Below are 18,554 nucleotides of genomic sequence, written 5' to 3'. Positions count from 1 at the left end.
ATGCGTTACATCCTGCAGTTTTGATGATAGCTGGAAATTTGACGATATAGAAAAGTAAAAGGCCCATTCAATTTACTAACAGAGGGTGAGTTCAACGACTGTATTGTATTACATTACTTACACAAGCACACTGGAGCTCCGTGCACTGTTTATCATAACTGAGAGATTATCATGTCGCTGCATGGCTAGCTAACTGAAAGATACCGACCTGTAAGTTTATACATTAATAACGCCGCTTATGAAATATAGCTGTGTTGTATTAGTAAATACACATCTTTCATGCTGCGCACTAAATGAGCAAACCCAAGGTGTTATATTCTACTTACAAACGTATGCAGTTATAAAGAAACTCTCATTTGAATCCGAGCACTGTTCTGTGTGGTAACTTACTGCTAAAAACTGTGGTGTAGAAGAAAATGAAGAAACCTCTCTTTTTTCCTTGCAGATTTGTACTCTTTTTGTTTGTGAAAGTATTGCTAGCTGTCATCACCATCTCCAGGATCCATGTCTTTTTTGGTGAGTGAGCTTGATTGGTTGCCGAAGTGGCTGCTTTTGTTTGTGTGTACATTGAATCACCATATTTTCTCCCTTTCTCTCAGCGCTGGGTGTCAGAGAAACTCAGTGTGGAAAGCCTGAGGGATCTGGAGTTATTTGGAGGTGAGTTCAGTAGTCCAGCATCTCATGCCGCTGTGCTTCTCGTACCTTTTTCAGCAAACCTCACCTGCCTGAGCTTTACTCCACATTAGCCGGGTGAATGTGAAGGGGAACCCTAGAAACATTCAGTTTCTATAACACACTCATATTTAAAGATTCCTCTGCAACATTTAAAGGAACAATTGGCCCATCTTGAACTCGTCAAATGGAATAGTACACACATGTTTGGACACAAATTCCCCTCATAGTCAGCTATGCAGGCCCATAGCAATACATATGCAGATTACCCATGATTACAACCAATCAGTACTTTTGCTTTTTGTTCGCTATTTGTTTTGCGTGTGCTTTATAAAAGGTTTTGTGAATTTAATATTGTCAGTCTTTTTGAGTTTGTGTTGTAGCTGTGTTCTGCAGTGTGGTGTGACACTGCTCTTTAATAAAAGTGCAGCGTTTGCGTCATGGTGACTAATGATGGTGGTGACAGCAGTCTGTGTGTCCTTGTGTCTGTGAGGCTTTTTAATCTCCTTCCTGTGGTGATGTATCTGTATGTAAGGCTGGCTGTGATGTAGTGTTATTGCTAGGTGTAGATGGATTGCGTATGTGGTGCAACTGACAGCTGAGTCACTGCAGCCTAACAAGAGGTGGACTGATCTATAGGACAGGTCTAACACTACTGCTGAAGCGGTATGAAATCTGTACATTAGAGGAATACCTCATGTATTTGCGAATTATGGGCTTTTACTTATACTAGCAGTTTACAGGGAAATCCAGATATCAAATTTGATAGCTTTTGATGCCAGTTCTTTTGGATAGTATTTGGTACTATCAGTACGTCGGTATTTATCCTTTTTATCCATATTTTCTCCTAGTTAGTCGCAAGACATGACAAGTTAATATACACTACTGTTCAAAAGTGTGCGGTTACTAAGTTTTTTCTATTTAAATAAAACAATTTAATACTTATATTCAGCAAGGATGCATTAAATTGATAAGAAGTGCTAGTAAGGACTTATGTTACAAAAGATTTATATTTCAATGAATGCTGTTATTTTGGACTGTGTCCAAAATCCTTAAAAAGTATCAAGGTTTCCACAAAAATATTAAGCACAACTGTTTTCAACATTGATAAGAAATATTTCTGAAAATATGCTGAAAATTCAACTTTGCCAACGCAGAAAAAAAAAAAATATATATATAATATATATAATTTAAAAAAAGTTAGGCTACTTTAAATTATAATAATATTTAACAATATTACTGTTCTTACTGTATTTTTGATTAAATAAATGCAACATTGATGAGTATAAGAGACCTCATTCAAAAACATTAAAAAAAATCTTACTGACCCCATGTAAACTGCAGACGTGGACACTTTCATGTAAATATGAAAAGCATTGTTTGGTGCAATTCTCTAGTTTGCATGGTCTTACTGACATGGTCTTGTTCAAGAGTCATATTTTAATGTAGCTTTTATTTATATATATATATATATATATATTTACATACAGTACTATACATTTTACATCCTTATGGAAATATGATTATATTTTGTAATTGTCACTTAAATCTGAATAATTTTCTAATTGTTTGTCATAAAGCAACATCTCAGGAAAATGTTATGGGTTTTCAAATTCAAATATGACTTCCTGTTATGAAACGGGACATAATTTCATACATGTCCACTGTAGAGGACACCAGGACTAAAATGATGTTTATGATGAATTTTGGGAGACATAACAATTGAATAGGAAAATAAATTTTGTTATGAAATATTAGATATTATTATGGAAATCTGGCCAATTATTACTCCCATTATGACAATTCTTTTTTCAACATGCTGTCCCAACAGCAACCCATTAATATGCAAATTAGATACAGTATAGATACACTGTGTTTAATGGGAAAACCAGTTTATGGAAATTTGTACAGACATATTGCATAAAACAAAATGGTATATCAAATCATTTTGTTATATATTTTATAACATAGTTGAGAATCATCCTTAAACAAAGTTTAGAAGAAAAAAAACCTGAAAATGTATTGGTGATTTAAAAAAAAAAATCCCATTGTTTTTGCCTTTTTGATGTCTATTCATTCCATTTTATTTTTAGAAAAACTTAGTCCTAGTGTCTTCTACAGAGGACATAGAAACAAATATGAATAAAATATAATTTTTCAAAAATGTTAATTTTACATTTTTTTTTTCTAATGCTCTAAACAATGTAATGACATGAAAAAATACTAAATTCACAAAGCTTTTTTTTGGGGGGGGGGGGGGGGGGGGGTCTCGGGAGATTATTTATATATATATATATATATATATATATATATATATATATATATATATATATATATATATATAATATTCTAATCAATGTTCCCTATCTCTAAGATGGTGTATAATGCATTAAGGGATTTTTTTTAGATGTTGCTTTTTGTATATCTGCTTTCACTCATTTTGCTGTGGTCCATAATCATTGCTCCATGTCTGCTGTAGTGATGCTAATTTATGTTTGCTTTTGGCTGTCATGTGTTCCATGATGATGAGTCAAGGGTTGATAACCAAGTTTATGTTCAATAAAACATTTTTTTAAATTATCTAAAGTAATTAAAAAATCTTTTTCTGATGGTTTGTCATTTTGTTGTTGAATTGAATGATCCATTAATATAATATCTTCTTGCTTAAATTATTTTTTATCATTTAGTATATGCAGTATGCTATGATATAGATTATAATATACATGGTATAAATTTTGACTTGACAATAAAAACATTTGACGGATACTTAATTTAAGAGTTTTTCTTGCATTGTTTCATTGTTTTTTTTAAGAGAACAGAAAATTAAATTATAAATTGGTATCAATGACATATTTTTATTTTATACAAAGTATCTATTTGAATTGTATTTAAAATGAGAAAAAAAAAGAAGTATTAAATCGCTTGGAGGATGTAGAAAGCGTTGCTTGGAAGGATGCTGGCCCTCAGAAAACTAAAGCTGTTCCAAGTTTGTTAAATTTGTGAGAACCACTTTAAAGGCAGATTGTTTGTTTGTATGTGTGTCTTTTGCGTCATTCACACGGTTTCTCTACGCCAGAGCAAACTCAGGCAAGCCCACTAAGGAAAGTAAGTGCGGAATATCTTCCAGCTTTTCCATCCGCCTGTTGGTGTGGGTGTGTGATAGTTGTGTGTGTGTGTGTGTGTGTGTGTGAGAGCATGTGAGATGGTGTGTACTTGTGCAAGTGTGCAAATGTAAGATTAATGGTGCGTGTGCGCACATACTCAGATGAATGCATCCCCTGTGCTCCTGTGTTTGTCTGCATGCACTCATCGTGCTGCTGTGACACTCATACCTCCACACTCACTCAGACAGATGCTCCAGGAGAGGGAAGTGCTTGTATTTAAGCTGGGAAAAGAACGATGAGGTCTTGTAAAACTCCCTGGGTACAGTGCTTTATTATTGTGCTTGACAAACTAAAGGGAAATGAAAACTTCCCAAACTGTTTCCCAGTAATGTAATACTTTTATCATAATTAAGTTGGCTATTAAGCCTGAATTAAACATTCATTTTAAAGAACAGGTACAAGAGATATTCAGAGTGAATCAGTGAGACATTGATGCAATATTAGAACATCTGTCTTACAAAATTGCCTCATAAGAGTTGTCACAAAGAACAAACCAACACCAGGAATAATGGTGATGTTGTCATTGGTCACCTAAGCATGTGATGTGGGATGATGCTCATTGTGTTAATGCAACACATGGAGTCATCCTGTCAAAGCCTGGGCTTGCTGCATTGTTCACTGAATTAGTCCTGCCTACACTTCAAAGGGCAGAAAATGATTTGTTTTATGAATTGCCATAGACCTGCATGATCTCCTCTGACAGATGCTCTCATCGTATGTGTGAGGAATTAATATTCTTATCTTTAAGTTCCATGGCAGAGCCAATGGACACGTTGATGTAAGTAATAAAAAAAAATAAAAAAATTGATGTTTATGGGATCATGCATATCTATAACCAAATGTAACACAGTGGATTGAAGTTTATTTGATGCTTATAACATGCTTTTGCAAATACTTTGTGAAGCGATTCCTGCTGCCGTTTTCAACTTCTCGTACTGAGTCTCAGAACAGTTGGACTGAACCTTTAATTAACCATAATATGCCGATCCTCAGTACTTGATCTGTATTATTCTGTGAAGAGCTTTGCAATGGCTGGGATTTATCAGTGTATGCGCAATAAAAACCCTTCCCCTCTTCAAAACCAGGTTGGTTTGTGCTGTTATCACAACATTGGCGTCAGTGTCTGTGATTGTACATGTGTGTAATCTTGAAATGTTTCTTAATTCACTGAAACTGACATTGATGGTCATAGTGTATTTGGTTGATATCCCAAAATACTATGATGCATTCGAAGAAAAACATACTAAAAATGTTTGCTACTCGAACACTGGTTGCACAGTGGCACCAATCCTGTCTGAAATGCTAAAGGTTGATGCTTCATCACATTCAAATGACAAATCCAACATTTTATGTTTCACTGTATTATTTTCCAAACTTCCTACGATATCTTTGAATGTACAGTGAGTCAAAACACAAATTGTGCTTAAAATGTATGTGCATTAGAAACAAAATATTAAGAGTATTGTTTTTCTGATCAAACGAGTAAAAAGTAATATTGTGGAAAATGATTAAAGTATAAAATAATTTCTATATTTTAATATATTTTAAAACTGATCAGCATCATTACTCCAGTCTTCAGTGTCACAGATCATTCACAAATCATTCTAAAATTCTGATTTGCTGCTAATTATTAAAAAATATACCTTTTTGGAAACAGCAAAATGTTTTTGTAGGATTTATTAAGATACGTATTTTTTAGGATTTCTTCAGAATAGAAAGAAGAACAGCATTTATTTGAGAGAATATTTTTTTTTTCTTTCAAATTATGTTTAATGTCACTCTTGATCAATGTAATACATCCTTGCTAATAAAAAGTATTAATTTCTTTTTTTTTAATTTTTTAATTTGGCCCTTTTGAACAGTAGTGTAGTTCATCAACCATAGATCAGTGAGTTCATCACATTCCACTAATGTTCGACCTCTAGAAAAATAATTTTGCACAGTTTGTCTATTGTTTTATCTTTAAAATCTTAACAAGCTTCTTTTAATGAATTTTTTTGCTTGGAAAGGTGAATAAACACATTTCTTAAAGTGTTAAAAAATACATTTGTAAGTGTGAATTAAGTGTTGAAATATTTTGTTGGCTCATTGTATGACTGAGTACCCACAAACCACTTTCACATGCACCTTCTTAAAAATCACAGGGTACACAACCTAATAATTTAATTATCTTAAAACGTTTTTGTGTTGAAAAGGCAAACGACATGTTCTGGCAAACGACATGACCCGAGGTGTGTCTCAATTTGCTCCCTAGTGTCTCCGTATTTGGTAGATTACAGCCGGATTTAATGGCTGAGTTTAAGTGCAAAATATACTCTTAGACATCAGGAAGTGGACTGAGACACAGCCATGGTCAGTTTGCACTTTGTCGGCATGTTTATTTAGTGTTTCCACATTTGACTAATGACACTGTTTTTTGGCTCAGGCCCATGAGGACAGTCAAGAGTCTCTGAGCCGTCTCCCACACAGAGACACCATGGGAAGCTTCCTTCCAGACAACAGCGCCTATGAGCTGCGCGCTGTCATAGGTGAGGCTAAGGCCACCCAGCACCAGAACAGCTCTAGATCTCAGTGAGGAGCATCTGTGATTCCTCCTGCTGATGATGATATGTGTCTGTCTCTGCTTGTGAAGGTCGAGGTTTGGAGGACTTGATGACAGTGAATCTGGCCAGGTACAAACCCACAGGAGAGTATGTGGCCATCCGGCGTATTGACCTGGATTCCTGTACCAACGACATGGTCAATTACTTACAGGTCAGTACCGGTGACAGCAGGGCTTCTCTCACGATATATCGGAGATGGAAGATTCATATAAAAATGTCATTTTAGTCAAGTTAGTCATTTTGGGCTTTTTTAGTGGTTTTAATATAAATATATATATATATATACATTACATTACATTACAAGTATATACAGTTGTGCTCAAAATTATTCATACCCTTGGTAAATGATCAAAGGTGGCTGTGAAAATAAATCTGTATCATTAATCCTTTTGATCTTTTATTTTAAAAATGTACAAAAATCCAACCTTTCATTGAAGAGTAAGAAATTAAAATGATAATGCTGCTTCTATTCAGATCACCTCACTCATTTTCTACAGGGTTCAGGTCAGAGGACTGGAATGGTCATAGCAGAAGCTTGGTTTTGTTCTCAGTGACCCATTTTTGTTTTGGTTTTGATGTTTGTAGATCATTGTCCTGTTGGAAGACCCAACCACGGCCCATTATAAGATTTCTAACATGGACAGTCAGTTTTTTTTATATGTTGGTATTTAATTGAATCCATGATGCCATGTGTCTAAACAAGATGTCCAGGACCTCCAGCAGAAATATAGGCCCACAACATCAAAAATACAGCAGTATATTTCATTTTACACATGGGGTACTTTTTATCCCTGTGTTCACCAAACCCATCTTGAGTGTTTGCTGCTAAAAAGCTAATTTTTTAGTTTCATCTGACCATAGAAGCCAGTCCCATTTGAAGTTCCAGTCGTGTCTGATAACTGAATATGCTGGAGTTTGTTTTTGGATGAGCTAGGAGAATTTTTCTTGAAACCCATTTGAACAACATGTGGTGATGTAGGGGCTGTTTATTTATTTATTTTATTTTTTTTGAGGTTTTCTGACCCCAAGACTCAATTAATCTCTGCAATTCTCCAGCTGTGATACTTGGAGAGTCTTTGGCCATGCAAACTCTCCTCCTCAAATAGACACATGTCCTCTTCCAGACAGAGTTATAATATCTTTAGTAGATTGGAACGTCTTAATTATTGCCCTTATGGTGGAAATGGGGATTTGTAATACTTTAGCTCTTTTCTTACAGCCACTTTCTAAATTTGTGAAGTTCAACAGTCTTTTGCTGCACAACAAAAATATATTATTTGGTTTTACTCCGTGTGATCAATGATTAAGGGAATTTGGCCTTTTTATCCCTCATATTTATAATCCTGTGGAGCAGGAAGTCATGGCTGGGTAATTTCATGTTCCTAGTCACCCTGGTGTGATAAATGCAAATATGAATGGGTATATGTAGAGATATTTTAATCATAAGAATTTCTAGGGGTACCAATAATTGTGGCCATTGTGTACTAGAGGAAAATATTTATTTCCTAATGTGATTTTCCCCCACTTTCACTTTTTTTGTTTTACTTCTATTAAAGGTTAGATTTTTTATTTTATTTTTTTTACATTTGAATGAAAGATCAAATGAATATTGATCTACACACAGTAGTATACATACACCCGGAGCAGTGGGCAGCCAATGCTGCGGAGCAGTCGGGGGTTTGGTGCCTTGCTCAAGGGTCTCACCTCAGTCGTGGTATTGAGGGTGGAGAGAGTGTTGGTTATTCACTCCCCCACCTACAATCCCTGCCGGACCTGAGACTCGAACCCACGACCTTCAGGTTACAAGTCTCTATCCATTGGGCCACGCCTGCTAATAATTTTGAGCACAACTATATATATATTCATTCTAGTTTTTCTTTTTTAAAACTAATATTTATATTTTGTTGTGTTTTATTTGTATTCCAATTAACAAAAACAGAGTTTTAGTTAACAATAATAACACTGATTCAGTGTGAAAGTGTATTTAAATTTGAGTTTTGAGAAGTTTAGTGTATTTATTAGTTGACTAGTTGGTGCAGAACAAATACCTAATTAGTCCTGCATATTGTTAGCATATACAGTTGGGCAAAAAAGTATTTAGTCAGCCACCAATTGTGCAAGTTCTCCCACTTAAAGAGATGAGAGAGGCCTGTAATTTTCATCATAGGTACACTTCAACTATGAGAGACAGAATGGGGGGAAAGAATCCAGGAAATCACATTGTAGGACTTTTAATGAATTAATTGGTAAATTCTTCGGTAAAATAAGTATTTGGTCACCTACAAACAAGCAAGATTTCTGGCTCTCACAGACCTGTAACAACTTCTTTAAGAGGCTCCTCTGTCCTCCACTCGTTAGCTGTATTAATGGCACCTGTTTGAACTCGTTATCAGTATAAAAGACACCTGTCCACAACCTCAAACAGTCACACTCCAAACTCCACTATGGCCAAGACCAAAGAGCTGTCGAAGGACACCAGAAACAAAATTGTAGACCTGCACCAGGCTGAGAAGACTGAATCTGCAATAGGCAAGCAGCTTGGTGTGAAGAAATCAACTGTGGGAGCAATTATTAGAAAATGGAAGACATACAAGATTCACTGATAATCTCGCTCGATCTGGGGCTCCACACAAGATCTAACCCCGTGGGGTCAAAATGATCACAAGAACTGTGAGCAAAAATCCCAGAACCACACGGGGGCACCTAGTGAATGGCCTGCAGAGAGCTGGGACCAAAGTAACAAAGGCTACCATCAGTAACACACTACGCCGCCAGGGACTTAAATCCTGCAGTGCCAGACGTGTCCCCCTGCTTAAGCCAGTACATGTCCGGCCCGTCTGAAGTTTGCTAGAGAGCATTTGGATGATCCAGAAGAGGATTGGGAGAATGTCATATGGTCAGATGAAACCAAAATAGAACTTTTTGGTAAAAACTCAACTAGTCGTGTTTGGAGGAGAAAGAATGCTGAGTTGCATCCAAAGAACACCATACCTACTGTGAAGCATGGGGTGGAAACATCATGCTTTGGGGCTGTTTTTCTGCAAAGGGACCAGGACGACTGATCCGTGTAAAGGAAAGAATGAATGGGGCCATGTATCGTGAGATTTTGAGTGAAAACCTCCTTCCATCAGCAAGGGCATTGAAGATGAAACGTGGCTGGGTCTTTCAGCATGACAATGATCCCAAACACACCGCCTGGGCAACGAAGGAGTGGCTTCGTAAGAAGCATTTCAAGGTCCTGGAGTGGCCTAGCCAGTCTCCAGATCTCAACCCCATAGAAAATCTTTGGAGGGAGTTGAAAGTCCATGTTGCCCTGCGACAGCCCCAAAACATCACTGCTCTAGAGGAGATCTGCATGGAGGAATGGGCCAAAATACCAGCAACAGTGTGTGAAAATCTTGTGAAGACTTACAGAAAACATTTGACCTCTGTTTTGCCAACAAAGGGTATATAACAAAGTATTGAGATGAACTTTTGTTATTGACCAAATACTTATTTTCCACCATAATTTGCAAATAAATTCTTTAAAAATCAGACAATGTGATTTCCTGGATTCTTTCCCCCCATTCTGTCTCTTATAGTTGAAGTGTACCTATGATGAAAATTACAGGCCTCTCTCATCTCTTTAAGTGGGAGAACTTGCACAATTGGTGGCTGACTAAATACTTTTTTGCCCAACTGTATGCATTGCAACCTTTTTCTCTGTTTTTCTAAAGGGAGAGCTCCATGTGTCTAAGCTGTTCCACCACCCCAGTATCCTCCCATACAAGAGCGTCTTCATCGCTGAGAATGAGCTGTGGGTGATCACACCCTTCATGGCCTACGGTTAGCTGAGACATTCTGCATCAACTATATCAAGTCTAAACAGCTTGTCGTACCAGTTCTAAATGTGTTTTGCTTACCTATGTGTTTCTCTTCTTCATCAGGATCTGCTCGAGACTTGATCAGTACACATTTTACTGATGGTTTGAGTGAGCAGATAATAGCCTACATCCTGCTGGGTGTGCTGAGAGCGCTGGAGTACATACACCAGATGGGCTACGTTCACCGGTGAGGAGCACATATTATGATTAGTTCTTCTTCTTATTATTATTATTATTAGTCAAACAGGTTAATGAATCAACAACCACACCATATTGTTAGCCTGATGTTTTTAATGTAGATTGCTACAAGAATATTGAAGTGTTTTTTTTATCATCTCAATATGTGTCAATAGTAGTGTGAAGGCAAGCCACGTCCTGATTTCAGCAGATGGACAGTTGTATCTGTCCGGTCTCAGGAGTATCTTCAGCTTGATCCGTCACGGTCAGAGAGCACGTGTTGTTCACGATTTTCCCCAGTACAGTGTTAAAGTACTACCTTGGCTCAGTCCAGAGGTTCTGCAGCAGGTATGTTTATTATATATACCTCCAATCTCAAGTTTGGGTCATAAAGATTTTTTTTTCTATGGGGTTAAGGTCAGGTGAGTTTGCTGGCCAATCAAGAACAGGGATACCATGGTCCTTAAACCAGGTACTGGTAGCTTTGGCAGTGTGTGCAGGTGCCAAGTCCTGTTGGAAAATGAAATCTGCATCTTCATAAAGTTGGTCAGCAGCAAGAAGCATGAAGTGCTCTAAAACTTCCTGGTAGACGGCTGCGTTGACCTTGGACCTCAGAAAACACAATGGACCATCACCAGCAGATGACATGGCACCCCAAACCATCAATGACTGTGGAAACTTTACACTGGACCTCAAGCAACGTGGAGTATGTGCCTCTCCTCTCTTCCTCCAGACTCTGGGACCTTGATTTCCAAAGGAAATGCAAAATTTACTTTCATCAGAGAACATAACTTTGGACCACTCAGCAGCAGTCCAGTCCTTTTTGTCTTTAGCCCAGGCAAGACGCTTCTGACGCTGTCTCTTGTTCAAGAGTGGCTTGACACAAGGAATGCGACAGCTGAAACCAATGTCTTGCATACGTCTGTGCGTGGTGGCTCTTGAAGCACTGACTCCAGCTGCAGTCCACTCTTTGTGAATCTCCCCCACATTTTTGAATGGGTTTTGTTTCACAATCCTCTCCAGGGTGCGGTTATCCCTATTGCTTGTACGCTTTTTTTCTACCACATCTTTTCCTTCCCTTCGCCTCTCTATTAATGTGCTTGGACACAGAGCTCTGTGAACAGCCAGCCTCTTTAGCAATGACCTTTTGTGTCTTGCCCTCCTTGTTCAAGGTGTCAATGGTCGTCTTTTGGACAACTGTCAAGTCAGCAGTCTTCCCCATGATTGTGTAGCCTACAGAACTAGACTGAGAGACCATTTAAAGGCTTTTGCAGGTGTTTTGAGTTAATTAGCTGATTAGAGTGTGGCACCAGGTTTCTTCAATATTGAACATTTTCACAATATTCTAATTTTCTGAGATACTGAATTTGGGACTTTCATTAGTTGTCAGTTATAATCATCAAAATTAAAGGAAATAAACATTTGAAATATATCAGTCTGTGTGTAATGAATGAATCTAATATACAAGTTTCACTTTTTGAATGGTATTACTGAAATAAATAAACTTTTTCATGATATTCTAATTTTATGACCAGCACCTGCATGTGTGTATATATTATAGAATCTTCAGGGATATGACTTCCGCTCAGACATTTACAGTTTGGGCATCACTGCATGTGAGCTAGCTAATGGACACGTGCCCTTTAAAGACATGGCTGCTACGCAGGTAAGGCAAACGCCTGTTTCTATTTTTTTAATTTTTTTTATCAATCTCTTTGCTTTCCCTTCTTTTTATCTTACATTTACCTTGATAAACGGTCTCTTTGCCTGTATCAGATGTTGTTAGAGAAGTTGAACGGTACAGTCCCCTGCCTGCTGGACACCACCACCATCCCCCCTGAAGAGCTGAGCATGAAACCGTCTCGCTCCGGGGCCGACTCTGGGATCTGCGAGGGCCCCGGTGCCGGTGGAGCTCGCCACGCTAACGGAGAGCCCTCATCATCCTCTGGAGGAAACCCGTACAGTCGAACATTCAGTTCTCACTTTCATGCCTTTGTGGGACTTTGTCTACAGAGAGATCCTGAGAAAAGGTAAATAAGGCTCTACTCTTTTCGATTTATATTTATTTAGAAAGAAATCACTGAAAATTCTTACTCACCATAACATCATTCCAAATGATTGTCATTGTTTTGAGGAACACAAAAAGAGAAATTTTAGGAATGGACTGGCCACTCGTTACTTTATAATGAAAGTGATCCAGGCTCCAAACTAAAAATAAATAGCATAAAAAGTTTCAAAAATGTATAATTTTGTGGTGTAATAAATAGACTAAATGTATGTTGTCATGTCTTCCCACAGACCATCTGCCAGCTCCCTAATAGGCCATTCCTTTTTCAAACAGGTGAGTCTTACCTTCTTCAGAGGAAATATCTGATAAGTGATCAGTGCAAAGAAAAAAAAAATGTCACACAATGTCATCTGGTCTAATGGAAGCCCGTTTCCGCAACTGAATTAAAAAAATAAAAAGGTAATTGCAACTTTATATCTCACAATTCTTACAATTCTGAGAACATATCAGTCTAAACCAGCACCAAAAAAATCAACTGGACTTTAACTCGCAAATTGCAAGTTTATATCTCACAATTATGAGAAAAAAAAGTCAGAATTGCAAGATATAAACTAGCAATTGCGAGAAAAAAAAACGCAATTCTGAATTGATATCTAGCAATTATAAGACCTATGGAAGCCGTTTCCGCCACTGAATAAAAAAAAAAAAAAATAATTCACAATTGTGAAATCGTAAAAATAGAATTACGAAAGTCGTAAAAAAAAATGTTTAATTTTTTTTTTTTATTCAGTGGTGGAAACGGGCTTCCATAGGTCTTATAATGGCTAGATATAAATTCAGAATTGCGTTTTTTTTTTTTTTTCCTCGCAATTGCTAGTTTATATCTTGCAATTCTGACTTTATTTTATGAAACCACTGTGTTCATAATTAAGATAATACATTAAAATAATATGGTAAGAGACGCTGTTTTGTACAGCTAAAATTAGCTGGAAGCAGATGAGTCCGGAAGCCAGACATGCATCATGCATCTGCATATCCATCTGCTCTTACGGGAAAAATAAGGCGCATTGAACTGAATTGAAACAACACTGAACTAAGTTAAGACACTATTTTCATTTGTATAGCTGAAATTGAATGTTATATAACTGATTAAATTTATTACATTAATACTTATTTTCCTGTTTATTAATGTTAAGCTGGTTTGAAACGATCTGTATTGAATAAAGCGCTATATAAATAAATGTGACTTGACTCAGTATAATGTTGTGGTCTGTATAATGTTATGATGTTGCAGATAAAGCGGAGACCATCCGAGGCTCTTCCTGAGCTCCTGCATCCAGTTTCTCCAATCAGCAGCCTAGACTGCATGCAACCTCAGGATTCGCCCACTGGATTGGCCAGTCTGGAGTCTGATCTCAGCCAGCTGGATGTGGATGACTGGGATTTTTGACATTTAAACGGATGAGAAATGAAGGGACAATGGATTGGACAGAAAGGGAGGAGATACTCTTAATGAGAATTGATTGTTTTTGTTGTGTTTTAAGGGAGAAAAAGGGAAGGCTGGTGCTATGTGAATGTGTAATAGACATTACAAAGCTTCAAAGATGTTAAAAGAGACTCTGGGATGTTTCTTGTTGTCTTTTGTGATTTTTGTATATCACTGAAACTACAAGGACAGACTATAAAAAATGAAAAACCAGCAGCCGCCATAGCCTTGCTAATGGATTCGGAAGCATGAACTGAAGCCTAAGGCATGCACTGCGCAAACTCTTACTGGCTTGCCATGTGACAATGGTGATTACTTGAGGCTACCAAAGCCTGTTGTATGCGTTTCACCTGAACTAATGACACACTATGAATGTCTACCACCTTACAGCAAAACAGGTTCACAATTGAATTCCCATGTGTCCCAGCATATTTGTCCAATGAAGCATAAAGAGCTGTCAGTAAAGTCAACCTAAACATAGAACTGTTCAATTTATGGATGGATTGTGGGGATTAAAACTATCAAGTTTCTTCCTCCAGTACAAATGTTGACGCCACCAGAAATATGCTAGAGGACATGATTTAGTTTTTGCCTGCTATCTGGTGTAGTTAGTTTTGTATTAGTTGCATTTCTGCTGAGATTCATTTCTTTTCTTGGCATGCATTACAGGAGGAAGCACTTCAGTGGACCGTTTGTGTATTTTCAGCATATTTACCTCTTGGTCAAATGGAATAAATGTTGCAACTGCACAAATGTCAGCCCTTGTTTGTTGCTTTTACCAATGCTGTTTGTTACATCACAACCCATTTTGAAAAACCGCTTCTGCAATAATGGTTTCTCATATAATCAGTTTATAATAGGGAATACACTGATAAATTTTAGAGATAAGCTGATAATTATATTCATGTTATAGCCAACAACTAATAAATGGCAGATATTAAAATTCTTTACTTGCCTAAATAAAAAAGTACAAATAAATTAATTTAAAATTCCAGGCATTTAGCCATCATGTTGCAATACACATTATAAAAATATTTCCGAGATCTGGCTAAGATTACATTGAATAATGTTTTGAAAGATCACATTTAACTTTGCAACTAAAGACAATCACCGAGGTTAATGCTGGGTGGATTCTGATTGGCTGTCAATATTTTTAGCCTTCATAACCTTCAATTACAATGATATTGTTCCTTTGTGTCATTATTGTTATAGTTGTAGTGTGGGCTTTCATGATCTCATAGATCGATTACTAAAACTTCAGTTAAGGTTTTTATCCTGTGAAATAAAAAAAGTCACGAAAAAAACTTTCTACAAAAGAAAATAACTTGTTTATTTCAAAAGTCAAAATGTACAACTTTGAGGGAATTTGAATAACAAAAGTGAAACAGAAGGGGAAGCTGTGTGGCGCTAGTCATCCTCATCTGAGGGAGGCTGGTCATCAGCTGCCTGTTGTTTCTGCATCTTAGTCATGAGCTCTGAGGAAAAAAATACACTAAAATGAGTTTCTTATTCTTCATTTCAAATAATATAGGATATTGGTGAGTGAAACATAAGGGATCTACCAATTTTCCACAACTTTTGAACTGACCACACCTATTCCAGTTATTTGTGATTTATGCTAAATCATTTTCCACTTTAAACTTTTCAAAAGTTTGGGGTCAGTAAGATTTTTTTGTTTTTGTTTGTGGAAACTGTGATACATTTTTTCAGGACTGTTTAGAAATATCCTTGCTGAATAAAAGTATTCATTTATTTCAAAAACAAAAATCTGACTGACCCCAAACTTTTGTTCAATTCAAGGTTTAGAAGTAGATAAGCACCTTTGGCAGGGTTGAAGACACCATTGGTCTGCTGGTTGCAAACGTAGCAGCGCTTAGATTTGCGGTAGTGCTGGAGAGCACAGGCCTCGCAGAAGTAGTGCCGGCACCTGGAAAACAAAGACATTATACTTATGAATAGACAAAGACATACTGGTTCTACAGTCAAATATGTGGCTATGACATGCAAACACAATGTCAAATGACTTATTTACGAGAGACTAAAGCAAAATAATGTGGATTTGTGCTGTGGTAAGAATAGTATTTGCAATTCAAACTGGCCATGGCTTAATGTAGCACTTACTTTGTAATAATGGGGTTTTTAAACGAATCTCTACAAATGAAACACTTGAAAGGAAGATCTTCCTCATCGCTGCTAACTTCATAGTTCTCCTCATCTGTGATGACAAACAATATGTCAGAAAACAGAACAAAAGAAGCTAAGTTTACCTAAAGACCTGATCTGTAAAGATGGCTCACCGTTTGTCCCATATCGTCCTTCTTCCAGCTCTCGCTCAATCTGCCAGCCGTGTTTATAGTCTGAGCGGTCGTGAAGAAACTTACAGCTGTCTAAGAAAAAAAAAAAAGTTTATTTCTGTGATGAATATCGCCGTGGTTGTTCACATGAACCTCAAAGGAATAACAAAACTAGAGAGGAAAAACTTAGAAATAGAGAAATAACAAAATACTTGCTTACTCACCTCCAAAACCACAGAAGCCAGTCTCTTTATAGTCTTTACAAATGTCAGGCTGGTAATCCCACCGTACTGTGGCCCTCAGGTGCTCAGGCGCTCTGATTGGTCCTTTCCTAGCATGTAAAAGATATTGTGGATCAGTTTAACGTTGCGTGTCCTCAAAAACAGATACAGTGACAGCAAACAGACTCAGCGGCTCAGTTATACTGACTCACCTGACCATACCAGAGGAAGCGTTGCCCATGGTGGAGTCTTTGGGTTTAATGTATTTGTGGTAGTTGTTGATGCCGCGATAAATTTTATCGTCGTCTTTACCAGAGAGCTCCTAGAAATAAAATACAGGCAACATCAGTAATTATATCTTAAAAGTCAGCATGAAATGGAAATTCACCCATCTTTTTTCTTCTAAGTGCATCTTAATGATCGTACTGTAAACAGATCATCTATTTGTGTTTCATTTTTTTTATCATAATTTTTTATTAAAATTCTAGAGTTTAGGTTTTAGGATAATTTTCTGTGAATAATGACTTTTGTTCCTCACACAAAGCTGCAGCATGGTTTTTGAGGACTTGGAATAACACAAGTTGTGTTTATTTATAATACTTACAGGAAACATTTTTCTCTCCTGCTTAATATCTTCTTTTTGAAAAGACAAGAGGGTGAGTAAATGATGGCAATGTGTATAATGTTTGGGTTAGCTCTCTCTTTAAAAGTTGATCATGATATCCGTTGAATTACTACAAGATTGTTTCCGCATGTTTTTAGAAGTCACAGAGGCTCTTTTTCTAATACATTTATTCAATTATATATTTAGATAATTACCATTCAGTAAAATGTATCAACTCTGCTGTGTTTGAAATCAAATGAAGTCACTAAATAACTGAACTGGCCTCGATACACCTACTAGATTATCTTCTGTAGGTATATTTATAACTGAAATAGTGAATCCTCATTAAACTTCATTGTTTTTTCTTCTTCGGTTTACTCATGTAAAGCTGTTTAGATGCAATTTGCATTGTAAAGCGTGAAATACACATAAACCTGAATTTACAATGTTGGTGCCTGTTAGTGCTGTTAACTGTACCTCCTGAATCTTCTGGCTGCGCTCAAAAATGGCCTGAGCATCTTTGTCCCTCTCTGTGTCCAGCTCATAAACAGCAGTGGCCCCCATGTCATCTGGTCCCTCTGGTTTCTGCAGCAAACACAATAATACACTGAATTACTCATATGTTCCTGTAGCTCTGGTCAGCAGAAATGTGAAGTGAATGAACACTCTTCGTGTAAGGGTTATTACAGTATAAGGATGCTGTGACAGACTCACCGCTGACCGAGTCGACTTGTAAGAGACAGTAACACTCTTGTCTTCTTTCTCCTCTTCATTTTCGCTCGAGGAGACTTCTTCCCTCTCCACTTTCTTTGTCTATGTGCAGGATATAACTGGTGGTTATGGCTTCAGTGTCAACAACAGCTTCGTAAAAGACAATGCGGATTTCGAGTAACATATAGAGTGCAGACATACTTTCTGAATCATGGGATTCGTAGCAGCAGCTTTCCTCTTTCTGACCACAGCACTGCCCTCCTCCTCGCCGCTACTTCTGTCTGATGAACAACACAAACACTGATGTAACGTACTGTATATTAACTAAACATAAGAGTTCACTGTACGAACTACGTTACACAAACACGCATTACCGAGCACTGAAGAAAACACGAGCAAAATACCTTTATCGCTATCACTTGCATTTCTTTTCCGTGCAGAAAATTTCTTGTTTGATTTCTTAAAAAGAAACTTGCAGGTTGTTTTCGGCTCTTCGGACTCCGCCATCTTTATGAAAACATGAGGAACTGGGTTATAGTGCCTCTTGTGTTTGGGGGAAACTGAAGTGCATATAGGGTGTATATTTCATATTTTACTATTATTACAAATCCGTACTTAATCATTTTCAGACAGATTTTGGAGGCAGGCTTGACACATGATGACTGGTAGCTCCTTTTGCTGATATGTTAAAAGAGATGATCTTTATATCCACTCAACATAGTAAATATATTTGTTTAATGTTTATAAACAT

The 18,554-nt window shown here is 37.1% G+C and overlaps 2 protein-coding genes across 3 annotated transcripts; one reads left to right on the top strand and one right to left on the bottom strand.

Moving 5' to 3' along the window:
- Window positions 1–445: 445 nt before the first annotated feature.
- Window positions 446–15,270, top strand: LOC306868810 (STE20-related kinase adapter protein alpha-like). Of its 2 annotated transcripts, none has more exons than XM_079415189.1 (11): window positions 446–516; window positions 600–657; window positions 6,262–6,364; window positions 6,469–6,590; window positions 10,156–10,264; window positions 10,366–10,489; window positions 10,656–10,827; window positions 12,041–12,145; window positions 12,256–12,509; window positions 12,778–12,820; window positions 13,782–15,270. In XM_079415189.1, the coding sequence occupies exons 3-11, from the start codon at window positions 6,313–6,315 to the stop codon at window positions 13,935–13,937; spliced, it is 1,137 nt and encodes a 378-aa protein (XP_079271315.1). In that variant the 5' UTR covers window positions 446–516; window positions 600–657; window positions 6,262–6,312; the 3' UTR covers window positions 13,938–15,270. The 2 variants fall into 2 exon arrangements, with proteins under 2 accessions (XP_079271315.1, XP_079271316.1); XM_079415190.1 differs by having other exon boundaries at window positions 13,464–14,730.
- An 11-nt stretch (window positions 15,271–15,281) lies between these two features.
- On the bottom strand, window positions 15,282–18,488 carry LOC306868809 (E3 ubiquitin-protein ligase RNF113A-like). Its single transcript, XM_079415188.1, has 10 exons — window positions 18,208–18,488; window positions 18,005–18,084; window positions 17,807–17,905; window positions 17,570–17,677; window positions 16,701–16,810; window positions 16,492–16,598; window positions 16,271–16,360; window positions 16,095–16,188; window positions 15,794–15,900; window positions 15,282–15,448 (listed from the first exon to the last, which is right to left on the bottom strand). Exons 1-10 carry the CDS (start codon window positions 18,308–18,310, stop codon window positions 15,381–15,383), a joined length of 966 nt encoding a protein of 321 aa, XP_079271314.1. The 5' UTR covers window positions 18,311–18,488; the 3' UTR covers window positions 15,282–15,380.
- Window positions 18,489–18,554: the final 66 nt, after the last annotated feature.

This window comes from Barbus barbus (genome assembly GCF_936440315.1).
Source record: "Barbus barbus genome assembly, chromosome: 4".
In the NCBI taxonomy this organism is placed as follows: domain Eukaryota; kingdom Metazoa; phylum Chordata; class Actinopteri; order Cypriniformes; family Cyprinidae; genus Barbus; species Barbus barbus.
This window is presented reverse-complemented; position numbering and strand designations above follow the sequence as displayed.

What these genes read in the sequence shown, in the direction of transcription:
- LOC306868810 (XM_079415189.1), top strand. Translation starts at nt 6,313, where the DNA reads ATGGGAAGCTTCCTTCCAGACAACAGCGCCTATGAGCTGCGCGCTGTC. An exon ending in CACACCCTTCATGGCCTACG is followed by an intron (nt 10,265 to 10,365) that starts GTTAGCTGAGAC and finishes CTTCTTCATCAG; the next exon opens with GATCTGCTCGAGACTTGATC. An exon ending in AAGACATGGCTGCTACGCAG is followed by an intron (nt 12,146 to 12,255) that starts GTAAGGCAAACG and finishes TGCCTGTATCAG; the next exon opens with ATGTTGTTAGAGAAGTTGAA.
- LOC306868809 (XM_079415188.1), bottom strand. Translation starts at nt 18,310, where the DNA reads ATGGCGGAGTCCGAAGAGCCGAAAACAACCTGCAAGTTTCTTTTTAAG. An exon ending in TGCAAGTGATAGCGATAAAG is followed by an intron (nt 18,085 to 18,207) that starts GTATTTTGCTCG and finishes GTTGTTCATCAG; the next exon opens with ACAGAAGTAGCGGCGAGGAG. An exon ending in TGGCTTCTGTGGTTTTGGAG is followed by an intron (nt 16,361 to 16,491) that starts GTGAGTAAGCAA and finishes TTTTTTTCTTAG; the next exon opens with ACAGCTGTAAGTTTCTTCAC.